General features: G+C 39.4%; 1 protein-coding gene across 3 annotated transcripts in view; it reads left to right on the forward strand.

The window, feature by feature from the left end:
- The window catches only part of slit2 (slit homolog 2), a gene marked incomplete at its 5' end in the record, with an annotated part of 119,636 nt that overhangs the window by 11,636 nt on the left and 87,709 nt on the right, over positions 1-20,291 (forward strand). For all 3 annotated transcript variants that reach the window (XM_079264725.1, XM_079264727.1, XM_079264726.1), the window contains one exon: positions 371-442. In XM_079264725.1, coding sequence (XP_079120851.1) covers positions 371-442 — 72 coding nt within the window. The remainder of the gene's footprint in view (positions 1-370; positions 443-20,291) is intronic.

Here is a 20,291-nt window from a genome sequence, read left to right on the forward strand (position 1 = left end):
CCCCTCCAACCCCCATCCACCCCCTTCATTCAAACCTATTCCCTCGTCCCCCCACATCCCCTTCATCTTTCAGCGGTTCGCTGTGTGTCTGGCAGCCATGTTGCAGCCTTTAAATCAGGAAAAGTTCTTGTCTGCAGATCCATCCTTTGACATTTGTTTTTAACATGATCATAATGCATCTCGTTGTTTTAAATGTCTCTTAAATCACATTAAAATCAAATAATATGATGATCAGTAAGCACAAATCTCTTTCATAATGCTGGCTATGGAAACATACTTGTGTCAGCCACACTGTTTAGAAGCAGCTACTCAGCTAAACTTTGTTGTGTTTTTTTACTTTTATTTATTTATTTTTATGTTTTTTTTGCAGACGCCTGAATCGGAATAATCTGGCGGTGTTTCCGGAGCTGCTTTTCCTTGGAACAACGAAGCTTTACAGACTGTAAGTCTTGTTTTTAGTCACTGCGCTGATTTGCAAAGTATTTATTTGTTTGATTGAGTGTTGATGCTTACTCGTGTGTTTTTGTAGCCCAAAAATTCAGAGATTAATAATTATGTTAAAAAGGAGGATGTAAAGAAAGTTGTGTGTTTTTAGTGGTACAGTGTTGTTGTATTGTTCGGTTGAAGGCGTTAGACAGATTTTACATGGATGTCTCCATAGAAGCCAGTTCAGTAGCTAATGGAGATTAGCACTCCGACAGCTGCTGCCCACTGGGAAGTGTGTGTGTGTGTGTGTGTGTGTGCGTGTGTGTGTGTGTGTGTGTGAGTGTGTGTGTGTGCATATGCATGTTTTAAGGAACTGAAAAGAGAAAGTGAGCAGACAAAAGGACGTGTAAGAAGACAAATGTCGAAACTGGTTTCTCCAAGGTTTCCTTTTGTGTTTCAGAGGCTTAAAATATTCTAGCTGCAGAACATAAATGCTGCAGTTCGCATTGAAACCAACAAACCGCTGCTTGTTGTCATTGAGCCCCTTCCACTCTGCACTCGCAGCCTGGCCGTCTGCACTGTAAACTGAGCTTTGGATTCCCAGTACTGATGGGCTGGGCTGCAACGCGGCTCAAACTGTGGGAACTAACTTCCCGTCACGGCCATTTGTGGCCTCAGGGAATAATTATGGTTGTATATATTTATATATGTGGCTGAATATCTTTATCTGAAGCTATACTGAAATGCTTAGATGATTCACAGAGTGTGTGAAAGTTGTTTATGTTCTGCGGCTGCTACTGTGGTTGGTTGGGCTTGACCTGTCGTGTCGAAGGGTGTGTGTCTGCATGTGCGTCTGTCTTTCTGCAAGTGTATGCTTCTCAAGGCCAAGAGTTGGCATTTTGCTCAGCGTGTGGGCTGAGGTAAAAATACAACTCAGATATATTGCTCTGCTCAGCTTGTCACTGACAAGCTGCCTTAGTGTTTGCTGCCCGCAGCATTAATGACACGGAGGAAGAAAATCCTACTTCCCTTTAAAGGAATTCAATTACTAAAAAACAGCTCATCATTGCTAAGTTACAGATGCTAAATCATCAAACTTAAAAAGCATTTAAATGACAATAAAAGAAATTTTGCCCAGCTGTTTAGTCAGATAAGTCGCCCAACATGAAACCATGAAGGCTGAACCGTTGGTATTTAGTGCAGTATTTAATATTTTGCCTGTTCTACTTCATTCTGTCACTCATACTTTTAGTTTTAGAAATCTCAGTAAGAAAATCATTGATATCCTATGAAACAGAATTATGTTGGGTTTGATTTTGAGGGTTGAAGGTGTGTACTAACTTGAGTGCCGTTGCATTTTGCAACAGCACTTCTATAAATGAACATTTGCTCAACCTGCTATTATGAAAATTATGTTTTTACTTTCTAGGGGGGTTTGGACAATCCATTTATGTGTTTATGTGTGTGTGTGTGTGTGTGTGTGTGTGTGTGTGTGTGTGTGTGTGTGTGTGTGTGTGTGTGTGTGTGTGTGTGTGTGTGTGTGTGTGTGTGTGTGTGTGTGTGTGAGTATTTGCTATCTAAAACTTCCAGATGGTACAGTGGCTTAGGGCTCTTAGGGCTAAGTTAAACTGGTCTGAGGCCAGTTAAGAGGCATGTGCATGGACTTCTTCTGACTGTTTTTTTTAAAGAGGCTTTCTGTCTGCAATCCTATGATTTACTTTCCTGTTTCTGAATAAGAAAATACACAAAACAGATAAGCTTTCCAAGCCTTGCAGCTAAGAATAAAATGAGAGCAGATTGCTGTCCAATCACAATCTCCAAGGTGCTATGATAATGATTGTACAGCCCCTTTCTTATAACAGCGTTATAATTTGCTTTACAAGCAGGGATAAGGAGAGTTAGGTCACACTGATTTTCCACAAGAATTCAATTATAAAAAAATTGTGGTAGATACAGATGCTTTCACAAAGTGAAAAATTTGAGGGGCAGATTTGAAGCTGTAGCGAGAAGCTTACTGTGCATTAGTTCATTGGATAAAGAATTCCATCTGGGGCTCTAATGGAAAATGCCTGATGTCTTTGTCACAAAAATGTGATCTGGGAATAGTTAACGGAGCACTGTCTGCTGATGTCAGTGGTTGGGAGTGCACACAGCAGGTCAATAAGTCTGATATTCTGATCTGTAAAGAGGCAAGGCCATTTAAAGCTTTGACTGTGAGCAGTACGATTTTAAATATTGATATGAAATCTGGCTGGGAGCATTTGTAAGGAGGCAAGTACAGGGGTGATGTGCTTGTGCCTTTTTGTCACCGTAATGAGTCCAGCTGCAGCATTCTAGATTAACTAGAGATCCTTGAGATTAATATAAATACGAATTAAATATCAGAAAATAAATATGATGCTTTGGAAGCCTGAGGCTGAAGAAACTACCAGGTTTTTAAAATCATCTGAAACTAGAAACAAGAACGTTAAACATTCATACATTCATTCATTTTCTATACCGCTTGGTCCAATTCAGGGTCAGGGGCATGCAGGAGTTCATCCCAGCAATCATCAGGCATGAGGCAGCGTACATATAAAACACATGGACAGATAACAACCAAATGTTACTGCTGATCTGAATTAAACTACGTGTTTCTAAAATTACAACCAGCAGGACTGAACCAGGAGGATTAAACATAATGATTTCTGACTTATTGTCATCTATTTTAACCGTATAAAGCCAAAAGTAACATATTTAATACATACTGTCCCTGAGACATTTTGCATCACTTTATGGATAAAATTGTGTTGAACATTATGTGATACTGGTCTTCTGCCCTCTAATAGATACCAAGAAGCAGAAGATTACACTATATTAACTTCAACGTATTGTATAGTAAGAAAAACTAAGTATCCTCCCAAATATTCTTACTTTTTTTGTTACATTTTGGTAATGGACCAAATAAAGACCTCATTTAAAAAAAAAAAAACAGGAATCAGGCTCTAAAGAGTTGAGGCCATTTTGGGGAATCCAGGTTTTAATGGAAAAAATGAGCTCTAGATTTAAAAAGGCTGCTGGGATCTGTGCATTTGAACTGACAAATCACAGATAATGTTAAAAAATACGGCAGAAAATAGTGAATGGAAAATGATCCAGGAGACATTGACAAGGTTTAGTAATAAAAAATAATAGCCTGATGCTTTTTGCATGGTCATTATGCATTGTTTTATCAGTATTAAAAAAAACATATCCAAGAGAAACCATCTTTGTTCATTTACAAAAAGTTAAAATACATCATATATTATGACCACAGACAGTTTTGTGTTCTCCAGAATTAATAATAACATTTAAACAATAAATGCAAAAGCCGTATGTGGAGTCACATGTCAGAAAATCAGCTGATACTATTAATATCTACTAGATTTCCTCAACTATTGACCAGTATGTGAAAATCTTGATTTGCTTATGTTGATCCAAAAATGCAGGGCATCACTTTAATAAATCTGGATTTATTCTGTGATCAATACAAAATACTATGGGTATCCATGTTGGAGAGACCCACAGAAAAAAAAAATGCTCATCAGGTGTGAACGGGTCCCTATAAAAGAACTTTTTCATCATTTCTATTTAGAACACCTGTGTTCCCATCCCTACACCCCTTACCTCCCATATTAGAGACGCTTTCAGCTGTCCTCAGTACCCCAGGGCCTGGACTCTATTAGGTTACTCAGATACACACATCTGGAGGCACCATGTGGTGGGCAAATCCCCAAAAACTTTCTCTGCGTCTCTGTCTGTGCAACACCCACACCCACGGCCGTCTTGTCTCCTATTGTTGATTGCTGTATCCACACAGCAGTAATACTGAGGACCACAGCTGGGACTGTTTGCTCTGAGAAACAGAAGAGGGACAGAAAGGGAAGAGAGCAGGTTCTCTCTCTGAGCAATGGATCAAACTGAGCCAGTTCATTAGACGGACTCTGTAAAACAAGATGGGCTGGTGATAGCTTGCAGCGCGGGACAAAAACCAACGGTTGTCTGAGCCAAAGAAATCACAAGTTTTTACTGTGAGATCAGATCACACAATTACGCACAACTCACACCATCATGACGAAATGATATTAGAGTGCAGGGTCTGATAGCCAGGGTTAATCTATGTTGACTGAAAATGAATAAATAAATAATGGTCAGACATACAGTATATGACATGCACAGTTAATAAACAATGACCACACAGAACATATATAAAACAACTACACAAATGCCAAAAGCAAATTAATTTACACAAATTTTACTATTAAGTTTTTCTATTAAAGTTTTTATTATTCTTGCTGTGTAGACACCAACATTATTTACCGTGTGCATTAAATGACTTTTGTCTGCGATTGTAAAGGAGAAGTAAAAATAGGGCCTGTTTGCACAGTGATAGCGCCACATTTCCTGCTCTTAATTTAGCAAAAGAGAATAAAAAATGATGCCACGGTATTAATTTAAGAGTAATTAAAATCAAAGTTTTTATTTTCTTCCCCATTTTCTAACTTACATTTGTCTAGTGACTAAATTAGATTCTGGAAACTATCTTCCTTACAAAAACAATCCACTAGTTGTTTGTTTAAGCTGTTGTTGTCTAAAGCATAAATGATTGAAACCGGACTTTTTTCACAGTGAGTCAATCTGGTGCAGGAACCAGGAGTCACTGGACAGATTATATCAGTTGGCTGCTTTATGAACGTGTCACAACTTTTCTTTTTCTTTATGAAGTGACAGCTGCATCACGCAGCAGCGACTGGATATCATCATGATGGTCGATTCAGTAAAGAAATGAAAGCGGTTCGATCATCAGACGTGAAGAGACACCTGGGGCACCTCACGGTTCTATGAGCTTATGATTAAAACTGCTGCAAATGATTTATAAAATGAACAAATGAATATATAAAAGTCAAATTTCTCATTTTGTCTTTCTCAACAATGCATTATTAATTAGAAATTTAAAAAAATTTGAATTTTTTTACATTTGTAAATTGATTCTCGAATCACCCACATCAGGCCGCACACACACACACACACACACACACACACACACACACACACACACACACTCTTTGTTCTCATTTAAAGACACAATATTTATTCATAGATTTTTTTTTTTTTTTTCCATGGAAAGCTAATCGTTGACAAAGGGACAACTGCTCCAAGTATAATTTTGGCGAACAAACTTCCTAAATTTCCAGCTAAAGAACATAATTAAATCCCTTAAATCTCTGGAACTCTGTCAGCCCAGTTTCTTTAGAGTCATTCCAAATTAGTGTTTAAAAAAGTATCTGATTTTCTTTACCGTGTCTTTATCCATTCCTGTAATTTTCCTTTTTGTATTCTAATTATACTATTTTCTAGCTTGTGCATCATGTTCTCCTTCTCATTTCCTTGCCATCCCCGTCTCGCTGCTTTCATCGCGTTTTGTGAACAGTGTTCAAGCTTTTGCTTGAAGTGCTCACAAATACAATGCATTAGATTCCCCTCCACTCTTCTCCTCTGCCAATTCTGTCCGTCATCTTTGCTGGACAGAAGTCAGTAGTGAGATGAAAGAGGGAAAGATGAAAGAGGGATTGATGAAGGGAACGGTTGATGGGAGGATAAGAGAATGGGTCAGTGCTTCTAGAGTTGAAAAGTATGCTTATGTCTGAGAATGAGGCTCGATTGTTGAGGCTGCACATGTTCATATGTGGACATGCTTTTGTGTGGGCTTTGTGGAGGCTTGATTACTTCTGGCAGTAGAGCGCCTCTGTTACACTTTATCAAGTCACAGTTTAGAACTAGGTTGTTTATCTGGGCTTCACTGTGTTCATTTAAAAGTAAAAACTGAATAAGGAAAAATTCAGCTGCTGTTCTTCAAACGTCCCCAGAGTGCAAGAAGAACGTGAAGAACGACTTGTTTTGTGTGTATTAACATTTTAGTCAGGTATTAATTATGTGGAAATCAAATGTGACATACATTTAGGATGGTGATTCATAAAAAAAATACATACCTGTTCTTTTTCTATGTTTAGTAACAAATAAACTTGGATGCATAGTGTTGCCAGCTGGTGGCGCTGTAGAGAAGGGTGCGTTGCACATTGTGGCTGTAAAGAAACGCAATAAAAGAATGAATACAGACATAAAATCTGTAGAGCAAAGTATTCCTTATTATTTTTATATTGGGCATATTTCGAAGGGAGAAAAAGCTGATCAGTCGTGTACGTAACTTGTTTCATCTCTCCTGGACCACCACAACTGTTTTCCCAAATTTTGAATCTTATACTTTATGTAAGTGCAACTTAAAAATGTGCAAAAGTGGAAGTACTGGTTTTTACCAATTCTCCAGTTAGATTTAACCACAGAGGGTCCCCGTTACAACGCAATCAAGGGAACAGCAAACACAAACAAAACTCCATACAGCAGAACACGATGAGAGTCAACCGGCCACAATGCAGAATTATGTTGGGTTGGACTTTAGCATCTGAATCTTTAAAGGGGTGCTATGATGGTATTTGGAGTTTTCTGAGCTTTCTACAGCATTACAGTGTTGAATCCTCATCAGACATGTGAACGACACTGTTTTTTATCACCTAAACGCATGTTTGAGTTCCAGCACTCTCTCCGTTCGGTTTCCATGGCGACGAAAAATTCGTCGTTTTAGAGAGTTTTTTCTACTTGGAAATCCTTGTGACGTCCCGGGGGATAAAGTTCGGTGATTGGTTACCTTCTACTGGTTAACAATGACATGTACAAATACATCAGGCGGGTGGAAAACGTGGGATAAAATTATTTCCAACGATGGCTGGTGAGTTTACCAAAGAGAGACATCCTGCTGCATTCGTTGCTGTGGGTTGCTGTTTTCCACTTCGTTTTCTGAGTCTGATTCAGGTTCCAACATGTAGGGCTGTATGCTATGTGTTGACATTGTATTTTGTTTTTTTTATTGAGTTCATATTAGCCTAATCCTTCTGTTTATGAGATGTTACAATGACGGCGAAAGCAGTTGCGGTGCGCGCTCCCGATGTAGTGCAGTGGCGGGAGGTGGGGCTTAATGCGGAAGAGTCTCAATCCACTCGTTTTGCCCACAGGCTGATCTGACAGCCTACGGAGAGGGTCGGTCTGAAGTAAATAAAGCCATTTGTGACAATAACTCGATCAATCCCAGCCCTTCTGGTCTCAGAAATAAAAATTAATTAGCCTGAAATGCACATAATAGTTCCACTTTAAAGTCTGGTTAGTTATTAAATGTGTTTTTTTATGGATCAGACTTGATTTGCCCAAAGATGCTCAGACCAAGTCAACGATTCATACTTTCATTCTCCTGAAGCAAATCCAAAGCAGTAAGGCAGGGCCTGTAAGAAGCCACTGCCATCAGCTAATGTGGTTGCTATTAGGAGATGCACTTGGTCTGTAAGAGTATTTTGGAGGATTTTGTTTCGACATTCACTTTGGCGGATAGCAGTAAGGCTTGTCAGCAGACCGTTTCCCACCCTGCCTCCATTAGGTTGACTCAGTTGGTTCACGATGCACTTCATGATAAACTTGTCTCCAGGAAGATGACAGGCATACGCCGGCTGATCCACACAACACAAAACTTGCCTCATCATGTTCTTTCATTGCTTCAATGTCCAGCTCTGATCTTACTTGCTTCACTCACATGCTTTCAGTGATGGACAAGGGTCAGTATGGACACTTACAGGTCAGAAGCTTAGTAGTCTAACTTCTGCTGCCATTGCATGAATTATGTTTTTCGCAGTTTGTGAGCCAACTTATATCTCCACGTGTCTCAAAATGCTTTTTCAAGGTCTCCAGTCATCAGTCTGACCACTGTAAAAGTCATTTAGATCAGATCTTTGTCTTTTGTTTTCTTGCTCCACCGCATCAGTTAAACTCTAAGCTCATTGTTTCCTCAACAGAATAAAATATACGATTATAGTGAAATAAACAAGATCAGGTTTTTTTTTTAATATTTAGCAGATGCTATTAAATTTATCTGCTTGCAGACATACCAACTTTTACACCCCTCCTGAATGTGACACCACATGATACTGAATGTGTCATGTGGTGACAAATATCTGATTTTGCTTGCCTACTATGCTTCCCCAACCATGCAGTGTTATACAGCAGAAGTCTGAACTGCCTGCGGTTTCAGTTGCATTCAATTAAACCTTACCGTGTTTGGCCGAAGGCTGGTGTTTCAATAAAAAAACATTTTTCATATTATCCACAGAAAAACTGAAGAGTCAGATGTCAAAGATTTTAACCACCAGTTAGTGAAGATGGATGTTCATGCAACAGATTTACAGTTTACTGAAAACATATAGAATTTAGTCCAACTAATGTTTTTTTTTTCTTTTCCTTACACACCTGCAAGCTGTTTTTGCATGTTGACATTTCTCATTATCAATTATGGGAGGTTAGACCATTTTCTCCTTACATTACAGTAAAAATATTTTCTCTTCTCTTTTCTTCCATTTCTTTTTGTGCATTACCCACCACTTCAAACAAGTAAAAAAAAAAAAAAAAAAAAAAAAACTTTGATGCTTATTTACATTTGATTTCTCCCCCCTCTCTTTAGCTTTCCATGTTGTTTTCTTATGTGCAAATTGAAAACAGTCAAATGGATTGGCGCCTATATAGACAGAGGAGAAAACAGGGAAAGTGGAGTTTGTGCGCTCAGTTGATTAAAAACAAGAAAAAAGAAAAATAGAGGGAGTTACAGTAGGTTTACCTCACTCAGTCAGCCCACCAGTCATGGGGACAGTAAGTTACATCAGAGTTAAATGGGACTTTGAATTGATTAGTTGATTATGCTATGCGTTGTGTGTGTGTGTGTGTGTGTGTGTGTGTGTGTGTGTTTACGTGTTTCTAATAGTCTCTAATCCTCTGCTAAACATTGTTGCTTAGCAGCACTGAATGTTGTGGCTTTGTCTTCCACAAGAGCTTAACCCTGCTGCACACATGCACACACACACACACACATAGACTTTGTGTCACACACACAAACACACACCACATCGGCCGAGACGACAAGCTTTAACGCTACGAGCGCACAAGACTGAAGTAAGCCTTCAGAGGATGAGCGCTTTCCCATCATGTCGATAGTTAACGAACGCAGAAGGGGAGGAGAAAGGAAAAGGAAGAGAGAGGTCAAAGGTTGAGACAATGAAATTTTCTCCAAGTAAATAATGTTTTTTAATCAAGACAGAGGGCGTCAGGCGTTTTAGTTGCCACAGTGACGATGACCTCTGGGTTTAGCAGCAGTCAAAGGTGAAGAATGTTCCAGTCAGGAGATCCAAGCAGGAGGTGATTTATAGGAGGAAAAAGGGAGAAATCTCCTCCCTCTCGTTAACAAAAATTGTGATAAATTAATCTTGTACTTGTTTAAAATGCCACATGCGAGCACTGTTTATCTAAGAGTTTCTGTGCTGAGATAAAGGATCTCAAGCGACATGTTCTGGCTTGTAGTTTTAAACAGAGTCATCATAAAGTATAAAAGAGCTTTTTATTAAAATCCATGTGACAAGAAAATATTTAATAAGATACACATGAGGCATCATGATTAATTCAATCGTCAGCGAGAAACTTGTGTATGAAAGAAGTTTGGATGCTGTCCATACTGTCCATGCTCCCAAATAGCATTAGTTTTTAATCTTGTCTCCTGCATCACAGACTGTCTCCAGATTCTCTGGATCTTTTCATGATGTATTGTACACAAAAAAAATCCCCTAATTCTTTGCAGTTTTTACATTGAAAAATAATATTTTAAAATGTATTTACTATTCATCGACACTTTACTTCACAGAGTGGTAAAAATCTGCTTCATTGGAATCAGAGTTTTGTACAAAATATCTTTTCTTTTTAAGTCTTTTACTTGACTCAACAAAATATTAAAGCAAAATCGTTCATATGCAGTTTTTATGCAATAGCTTTCAACATTTATGTTTGTTTTAAACGTATTATCTGTTGGTAACCAGGTTACTTGCAGTGTATATACAGTATGAAATTAACTTAAGCCTTTGCAGCTCGAAGTGCTTGTGGAAAACCCTCTTTCTCTGTTTCTCCTCCCTCCCCTTTTTTCTTCCACAAACGCATTGTCTTACCATTCATTAATATTTCCTGCCCCCTCCTGTTTCTCTCAATGCACTTTAAAAGATAAAAAAAAACTCTCACATGCATGAGCTCCAGTAAGCAAACAGCTCTTTTCACATATCTTCAGCGCACACAAAGATATTTTGTCCAAGAATCTTTTTTGTTTTGTTTTTGAACTCTTAAAAACTCACACATCATAACCAGCCAAACAGGAAGAAAAGTGATCTCTTTTTTTGTTTTTTTTGTTTTTGTGTTTACTGATATTTCCATCTGTGTGCATATGAATCACCTTGAGTGCAAACAAACACTTACAACAGTGTTGAGGTGTTGAGTGTCAGTGACTCACTCCATTGCCATCACAAGAATCACATGACTGAATCGGAATTGCTCAAGGCGACTCATTCCTCAGAAGTGATTTGGCAACTCAGAACTCAACACAATGCTGTAATTCATTCTCAAGCAATCCGGAGAGGGCTCGCCAAAGCCCAACCAGCATTGTTAGGAGGGCACCGGTAAAAGAGATTAAAAAAGGAAGGGTCTGCATTTTATCGATTTCTCAGTATTAGTAGCATAAAACTACACAAACAATAGAGATAGAACATATTTCACAAGTCCAGGCCTGGACACTGCTGACTTTATTAACTTTGTGTTACCAAAACAATGAAGTCCAACACACAAACACTCTGCAGCATGGCTGTCTGAATGAACAGCAACCATAGTCAGCGTATCGTTAATATTAGAGATTGGGTTTTGTTTTACCGCTGAAAAGTATTCTGGTGCATGAAGAGGTCTTTCTTTCCTCACTAAAGAGGAAGAATGAGATGATTGCAATCTATAAAGATTTGTTAACTCTGTTTCAAGCAAATGATGGATGAACTCCTTCCCTTGACAATAAACTCCATGTGTCCAACAGCTGTTTTCCAGGTTGCAGACTCAACATACAATATATATTAGCTTTTTAATCAAGGGAAAAATGTGTACTGGAAAGAGAAAACAAAACTGATTCTAATCAGTTTGTTTTATTAAAGCAAAAACTTAAACACTGAGCATATATCTAATCTTTCAAAGGATTTTAAAATTGAAACCAGCTTGTCTGCATCTTGGATGCACGCAGCTTCATTAATCACTTGTCCGTCCGTGCTGCACAAAGTGTCAGAGTTCAGAGTTCAGGGAGCATCGGTGTCAGCCAATGAGATATCCAGGATAATGGACCTGCCAGCAGTGATGCTGCTGCTTTGCCCATCAACTTGCACAAGGAGTGCGAGCAAATGCCTGGAAAAACAGACAGAGAGAAGAAAGGTGGATACACGCAGAGTGAATGAAGGGCATTTAAAGGAAAGATTAGAGACGTGTTTGCTCTCTTAAATGGTGTGGAAAAAAAGAGTGGGGAGGAATTCATTGAAGCTGATGAAAGAAACATCTTCAGCGTAGCGAGCAAGATGTGAAAAGACAAAATAAAATAGAGAGAGAAGGGGGGAGAAAGTGAGAGGCTGAGAAAGTAAAGAAAGGAGGAGAGTGGAAGAGAGCGAGTCCTTTGGAAAGGGGAGAGTAGAGTGATATGTCAGTACTTACTGTAGATAGCAGGTAGCCTGAAGCCTGGAGCCAGCAAGTCTGTCAGAGAGAAGTGCCCAGGTGTGTGTGTATGTGTGTGTGTGTGTGTGTGTGTGTGTGTGTGTGTGTGAGTAACTTGAGTGTAGCGAACATGGAGGGGGGTTACATACCAATCTAAAGCCAGAAAGAGCTTACCTGGAAGCAGGTAGTTACCATAGCGGTGTGTGTGAATCAATGTGTGTGCGTGTGAGGTCTTGTAGATCATCAAAGCATTGTTTCAACTTGCTTGTGTGTGATTGGGGAGGGTTGTGGGGGGGGGGGGGTCCACCATGTGTGGTAGTGCCTCCCAACAAAGCAGAGTCTCATAACTTCCCCCGCTTTATTTAATGTCGACTCCATCCTCTCAATCACTCGGCTCTACGGCTTAAATACACCATGAAGTCACCGCTGGTGAAGCGTTGCCGAGATGTTGATTCCTCCCTCTCTGCTGGATGATCTCTCCAGGGTATCTGCAGGTATAGATCCAGGCTCTTTCCCCCCCTCCCTGTATTGATGGATGAGTTGGCCTGGCTGGTGAATTATTGGAGGGATTATAGAGCAATCGGGACAATTCATCATGCAACACTCCTCTGCTCACCCCAATCAAACAAACATCTACTCAGCAATATTGACCCCTGCTTGCTGTGTGCATCCATGTTGAGGAGCAGCAGCAACGAAGTGATGAGTAGACAACTTAAATTAAGTCACGCAATCCTTCACACCACAGTTTCCTATCCGTATGTGAATCAACAAGCAAAGAGCAAATGCAGCTTTTATAATTGATTTACAATTGGTTTGACTGACAGCCAGTGTTAGAAAATAGCCTGCCAACTGTCAACAGGTGTTGGTTATGAAAGAAAAAAAAAAAAACAATATTATGAGGAGAATAATACTACAAGCGTGTTTGAGAACATATTCCAGATCAAAAAAGACGTCTTGAGTCTTCCCAAACAATCCGATGACAGACAAAGTGCAGTTTATGTCAATCAGTCAGCAGACCTAACATGGCTGTCTTTCTCTGCCTCGGGTGCCTCCCCTCCTTCCCCTCTAATCCCTCCATCTTGGCTCTGTGTCAAGCCGCCTTGTCCAGTTGCACAATATCCCCCCTCCGGGGCAGGCAACTGCGTCCCCCTCTCTGGCTCCATTAGTGGCACTCTACTGGCATAGCCGGCATTCTCCAGTGGGACCGTCATCGCTGGCCACTCTATTGGCACCCTTGTCGTTCTCCAACCACCACAAAGGAAAACCTCCCCACCCTCCCTCACTGCCTCTCCTGTTCACTTGGTCTTTTTTTTTTTTTGCGCCCCTCCTTGTCTGTCTCTCTCCCCCTGCCACCATTATCTTCTTTTTCTCTTTCCAGCACCTTTCTCTTAATTCTTTTCCTTTGCCTGCGCTCGCTCTTCACTTCCCTCTCCAGCTCCCTCTCTCTCTCCTCCGAGCCCAACACATTGGTTTGGAGAGGCTTACGCAAGACCCTTGTTCATGGTAATGATGCAGAAGAAACCAGGAGAGGAAACAGGGAGCTGACCAGCGATTGCTCCCAGAGATGTTGCTCACAAGTTTAGAGGCTCTCGCATTATTTCAGTAGAAGCTGAGTGTGTTTGAAGTGACCACGGCGACCCAGGCTCATTAAAACGCACTATGTTTACATAATGTTAAGATTCAGGGCAGAAACGGACCCACAACACATCTAGTCACTTTCGCCTGTATTTGTTTTTAAAACCAGCGTAATCATGGTCTAAATTTCGATTGGAAACAGTTTCCATATGAAGTGCAGGGTATTTTTGTGTTCAGGACAAGTTAGTTTATCCAAACAAGACAGGGAGAAAGAAGGAGTGAAAGTGTCGCGCAGTCGCCGCCGAGCTTCAGGCTGCTGATAGATCAGCAGGTTGGTAATCACAGGTTAGTGCTCAACCCGTGTGTGTGTGTGTGTGTGTGTGTGTGTGGACATGCTGAAGTGTGCAGGCTATGCGTGTGTGTTTTTGCAAGTGTCTAATGACAGGTTCTAGCCCTGATGTGTCATGATCCAATTACAGTTTTCTCTCATCTCTTTGGTAACACCATGCACCCCCGTAATTGGATGGCTGCTCAAAAGAACTCTGACCTCTCAGCAAGTGTCAAGCAAGGGAATACACACACACACTTTCTCACACACACACCTATGCACACAGGATGCCAGGGATATTGGTTAAAGCGTGATGAAACATGAACTGAAAGAATGATTTGATCATATTTCTATATCACTCCTAACTCTTCTTTTCCTCTTCTCTCTCTTTTCTCTGCTTCCACTCTTTCCCTTTCTCCCGGTCTCGCTCTCTTCTGAGTGTGTTGTGTCTAAATGAACCTAAATGGGCCAAGTCAAAGGAGAGCTTTTGTGGTTTGTGGTTCTCCTGAAGCTCTCTCTCCTTCTCTGTCTCTTCCCATTTTCACAAAAACACAAAAACCGTGGATTTCCCCCACTAGCCCTCCTAAATATTTCACACGGTTACAGGGCTTCACAATCTCTCCTCTTCTTGTGTGTGTGTGTGTGTTTGTGAATGGTTACTCACTGCAAACTTCTCTGAGGTTAAATGTGATGGCAGTATAACAGGAAGATCCTTATTGTGCAGAGAAATTCAATTATTGCCTATTGGCAGACATTTAGACAGGAGGAAGAGATTTAACAAGAGAGTGTGTCTTTGCAGGGTTTTTTTTCCTATTCTCGAGTCAGATGTCAGAAATTATAAGTCAGAGTGACCTTGACCTGACAGGCCATTGGCAGGTAAGTTATGATTTCAGAGGGAGGAGTTGTAAACAGTTTCTTTTCTTGGTTTTGGACCAGATTATATTGTCGCATCTTAGCAACAGAAATGTTTCAGCATGATGTTTTAGCACTGCATCTTGTGTTTCTTACTATATCTTTATTGTTATGTTTGATGTTTTTGTTCTTTTAAATTTTTATTTAGTCTGAACATCTTTTATTTTTCCAGTGCTTCCTGACACAGTTGATTATGTTGGAACAGCGCCTCATGAGACCTGATTTTACATGTTGTTTTTATCATAAAGCACTTTTTACTGCACTTTGTTCAATTGGATGAAAAGTGCTTTATAAATAAAAATTGATCGACTGATTGATCTTATCTTTTATTTCATTTTGTGCATTTTTAAGTGTAGTTGTTCCTACTGTCTGTCTTTACACTTCAGCCCAACGCAGCAGCTGAGAATCCTGATAATGACGCCTTGGTAACGCCTTGAATTTCCCTTCATCCAATCTTTCACTTTTATCATCTTCCTCTTTCCACCAACATTATCTCCACCAGACCATGAGTTCACCATTCAGTTATTTTGTGAACGCACAGCAGATATGTGCTGATTAAAGTAAGTCTCTGCGGTGAGATGAAAAAAAAAAGGACATTTAGTTTATTATTTTGGGAGGGATTAACTGTTCTGGGTTGTGACAAACGGAAGGCAGCAGGAACGCCTCCAAATCAAAACATATAACTACAGTATATAAACAGGCTCCTCAAGGACAGGAGCTGCCTGGTGTTATGATGTCAGCCTGTTTTACAGCTCGCATAATTACAAGGCTTTAGGAAGGTGGGTTACTGGTAGTATGTGTGTGTTCAGTGCACATTAGAGTCCTTCCAGGGTTGCCTTAGTGACGCGTGAGGTACTCCTTCTTTTGAAGGAGTAGCAGCTAAAGATGTTGTCTGTCCTTGATCGATATCTTTATAAAAAGGTAAAATCTCATACGAAAATACTGTTGAAATAACTTTTTATTCTGGTGTTGTCAGCGTGCATGCTTTAAATTGCATGGAAATTGGAGGGAAACATTTGTCTACCTGACACACACTTCCTTACAAGTATACTAAAACAAGGTCTTGCCTGTTTTTATTATTTTAACAACATTATTATTTTCATTTTATTTTTATTTTGTGATATTCAACTTCTGTTTTTAAAAATCTGCTTTATAAATAAAGTGGGTTGGATTTTAGATCAATTCTTTAGATAATGATTTTGATTAAATAATGATTGGATTTCAATATCACAACCAAATGCAGCTTGTAAAATCACCAGAATAGCCTATTAGTTGTTGTTTTTCTCCATTATAAGAGCTGTGCAAAAACTTTTCCTTTGATAAATAATTTTTCGACGACGATTAAAAGTTAATTTTTTTTTTTTTTTAACTGCCTCGTTCTGCAGTCTAAAGAGGAGAGGGATGATCCAGCTTGTTATCTCTGATGGCCTGGTGGTTGCATGTGGGCCTGTGGTGTCAGATGTTTATCCTCCAACAGTCCTGAAAAGTATATAAAAGGCTGAGTGCAGGGATTTTAATCTCTGCTCCTCAAAAGCTATGGCCCTGTGGCTTTTAGATGTGTCCCTGCTCCAACACACCTGATTCAAACTAAATGGATCCAGCAACTTGTCAAATTCCGCACAAGGATCCATTATTTGAGTCAGGCGTTTTTATGGCAGGAAAACCTCTCATTTTTCTGCAGGAAAGTGGTCTTTGATGGCTCTTGAAAAGCCGTTTTAGACCAACATCTGCTTCGATCCAATGAGCATATTTCTAGGGAAGACGTTGCAGATTTCAGCAGAACAATGCTAAACCACAACAGCATTGCTTCATATGAGAAGAGTCAGTTTGCTAAAAACCCCTTCTAGCAGTCCGAACCTTTTCACAAACAGAAAAGAGTTCAACAAAAACATCCAGCTCAGGACTTTTGAGCAGCTAAAATCCAGAATCCAACAAGTAAAGGACAAGATTCCTTTCCTAACGCTCCTGTAATCTGCCTTTTTACTTTAAAGACTGTATTTAAAAGGAAAAAGGATTCTGAACAATATCAAATATCATCCTTTTCTAATTTTGTTGAGATGTGTTGCAGCCATCAAATTCAAAATGAGCTAATATTTCCCTTAAAATGGTGAAATGTCTCAGTTTCAATATCATGATTTATTGGTGATAAAATGTGACTTCCTGAGATTTCCAAACAGTTGCATTCTGGTTTTATTTACATTTTTATCAGTATGGTGTGTATAGATGGTTTATTATGCTAACATGTGATTAAAGGTAAAGTTATCTAAACTAAGACTCTGACAAAGGATCAAAATTCTGTTCAGACCCAGTCAGGAAACACCAATACACAGTTCGTGCATTTACATGGGAGTTTTAATTCCTTTTTAATTCCGAATAAAAGTTAATTCTGCTTTAAAATGATGAAAAACGACCATGTAAACACTTAATTCCTAATGCAAATTTCTGTCAGGAATAAACTTAATTCTGATGTAAGCGGCTGGTTTATTCGCATTTTAATTGCAAAGTATTTAATTCCTCTGTCATGTAAACCTTTATTCCGCTCTAAGTTAATTCCGGGCGTTCTGAGCATGCTCGTTACCTTGTCCTGTCCCGATACGTTGTTTTGTTCGATGGTTTATCTTTCTTCTCCTTCTTAGTTTCTGTAAAAAGTAGTATGCTCATGTGAACTGATACTTCATATTTATAATGAAAAATAGCAGCGAAACTGGTACTTATTATGAAGTTTTTACAAGTTTCGACTGAAAAGACGAGAAGCAGGAAGCCAACTTTGTTTATTTCCTGTATACATCACACGTCATGTGCACCCTCTGTCCAATCAGAACCCTTCCCAACCCGCCGCACTAAAGAGGAATTAAATGAGGACGTGTTCTGTGTAAACGTTCATTTGGAATTATTATTGTCTTGTAAACTCGTAGGAAAATACGTTAATTCCAGATTATGTAATTCCAAATAATTAATTCCAAATAAAAAAAAAAAACTCCATATAACTGTAGCCAGTGAAACTCTGTCATATGACAACTGTCAGTTTCACATTTAATACCAAGGATCAGTTTTACTTTTAGCCCTTATTATTTACTGGGAGTTCATCTAAGTAAACATTAAAAACAAAAGATTTCTGTGTATTTTACTTCTTCTTCACCTTTGAGATTCATCCAGAGGGTTTGAACAAGGAATCCATACGGTCATTTAACTTGGATGACTTGCTGTATGATGTTGTCGTCAATACTTAGATCTAATCTGTCCACAGAGACGTTGCTTCAAGCAAGCAAGATGGTTGATAAAGATGATTTAGATGGCAGTATAGTGACTGTGTCAGCCCTTACCAGCAATAATTCTTTTGTTCTTCAGCACCTGGTAGCTGGAAAGTAAAGAAAAGAAGAGGTGAGGAGGGGTTGAGGAGTGATGAGTTAAACGGGGAGGAACGGAGGAGGGAGAGGAAAGGGTTATTAACCACAACACATTACCACCTGGCAACCTGCGTGTCCTGACAAAACCTACAAGTAATAATAACAGTGCATGTGTGTGTGTGTGTGTGTGTTCAGCATGCTGGTCTCATGCAGGTTTGTGGTGGTTTATATGTTCAATGCTGCAGGCGCGACAAGCCTCATTTGAACTGAATTTATATCCAATGTATGTTTATGGTGCTCTCTTGGTGTGTCGTCATCCTGCTGACTGAAGACGGAGGGACGGAAATGCTTTGAATCTGCATTTCTAAAATGATGGCAGGGCTCCTATCTCTTGCTTCATTTCCCTCAATCAGCTGTCTCAGGAGATAGCAGCCCTCGGGTTAGCTTGACTGACTTTTATAGCATTTTGACTAAGCTCTTTTTTTTTTTTTTTTTTTTTGACTCCTGTCTTCACTTCTGTGACTCCTTTTGCCTTTATAGTTGCTGCAAAACTCCCTGCAAATGCCACACATCATTACTGTGAGAAAATAACTTGGAAGATTTTCAAAGACTAGCCCTTCGCAAGGCACCCTTCAGTGGCTGCCTGCGCATACTGTAGGAAGGATGAAGCACATTTTAAACATGATGCTTTCAGTCATTTAAAAAAAAAAAAAAAAAAGTCCCAATAATCAGTTTATTTGCACATAAAACAGTATTTTTTTAGTCAACTAGAAATATCATTTTAGTTAATGAATATTTTCTCCTCTAAAGGATCTGAGGATGTTTTCTATTCCTGATCTGTATATTCTAACCTCTTCATACCCTGAGTATTTAGTTTTCTCCCCATTTTTCCTTTTTCTTTGTCTATTTTCTCCGCTTCTCTTTAAGTTGATGGCACAGAAATGGGGGGGAGACAGGTGATATCTGATGGGCTGATGGTGATGACTGCTGCTAGTCAGGCAGAATGGATGGTTCTAGCTGAACAGTGCTTTCAGCATGTGGGTTTTTCCTCTGTGTGTGTGTGTGTGTGTGTGTGTGTGTGTGTGTGTGTGTGTGTGTGTGTGTGTGTGTGTGTGTGTGTGTGTGTGTGTGTGTGTGTGTGTGTGTGTGTGTGTGTGTGTGTGTGACAGTTCTGCAAATGGCAGTCATTTCCATAGTAGCAATTAAGCTCTGGCAGGTTTCAGGTCAAGGTTAATTAGCATGTAAAGATGAAAGAGTGCCAGGAGAGAGGGGCTGGACGTTTGATCACTGTTTGTCCTGCTTTACTTGTGAGTTTGTGTGTGTTTATGGATTTCCAACAGTTTTCTAACTGAAGTATATTCATCATATAGGTACAATTTTTTTTTTTTTTTTTTTAAAGTACATTTTATGTTTGTAAAAGTCAAGCTGATGAGTGGTACAAATATTTCATGTTAGACACATTTAAATTGGGAGCCAAAAGCAAACTCAGGTTTTTGATCGCAGTTACTTTTGGTACATTGGAGTCGGCTGTAAAAACAGAAGAAAGGCTTTGATTATCACTTGATTTGCATGAAAGGTTGTTTTATGCTCATTATGTGATGATTCAAGGGCTTCACATTTAATAGAATAGCCCCCTCCAATTAAAAAACAAAATTGAGGTAGGTTGTGGGTCAGGAGGTTTTATTGACCTCTGTGTTTTCTTGTTTGTATTGTATATCTGTGTGCATGCAGCCTTTTTACAGTAAATTCTCAAAGGTTGTGAAATGAAAACACTTCCTGAGCTTTCTGTGTCTACCTCTGCCTTCAAATTCAAAATGTATCTGCGTTTTGTCGTCTGTGAAACTGTCATGCTGTGTCAAGAGATAAGCACAGGATGTCATGTGGGTGTTGGTGCAGTGACACATAAGTTGTGGTATTGTTTGACTCCATAAGTACACATAAGTACATGCACAACAGCATACCAGGGTGTTTGTATTAAGAATAAGCATAAAAGGCTGTGCAAAGAGACTGGCTTTTGCAAAGTCTCAGCTTCCTGGCTTTTG

Source organism: Telmatherina bonti (genome assembly GCF_933228915.1).
Source record: "Telmatherina bonti genome assembly, chromosome: 3".
Classification (NCBI taxonomy): domain Eukaryota; kingdom Metazoa; phylum Chordata; class Actinopteri; order Atheriniformes; family Telmatherinidae; genus Telmatherina; species Telmatherina bonti.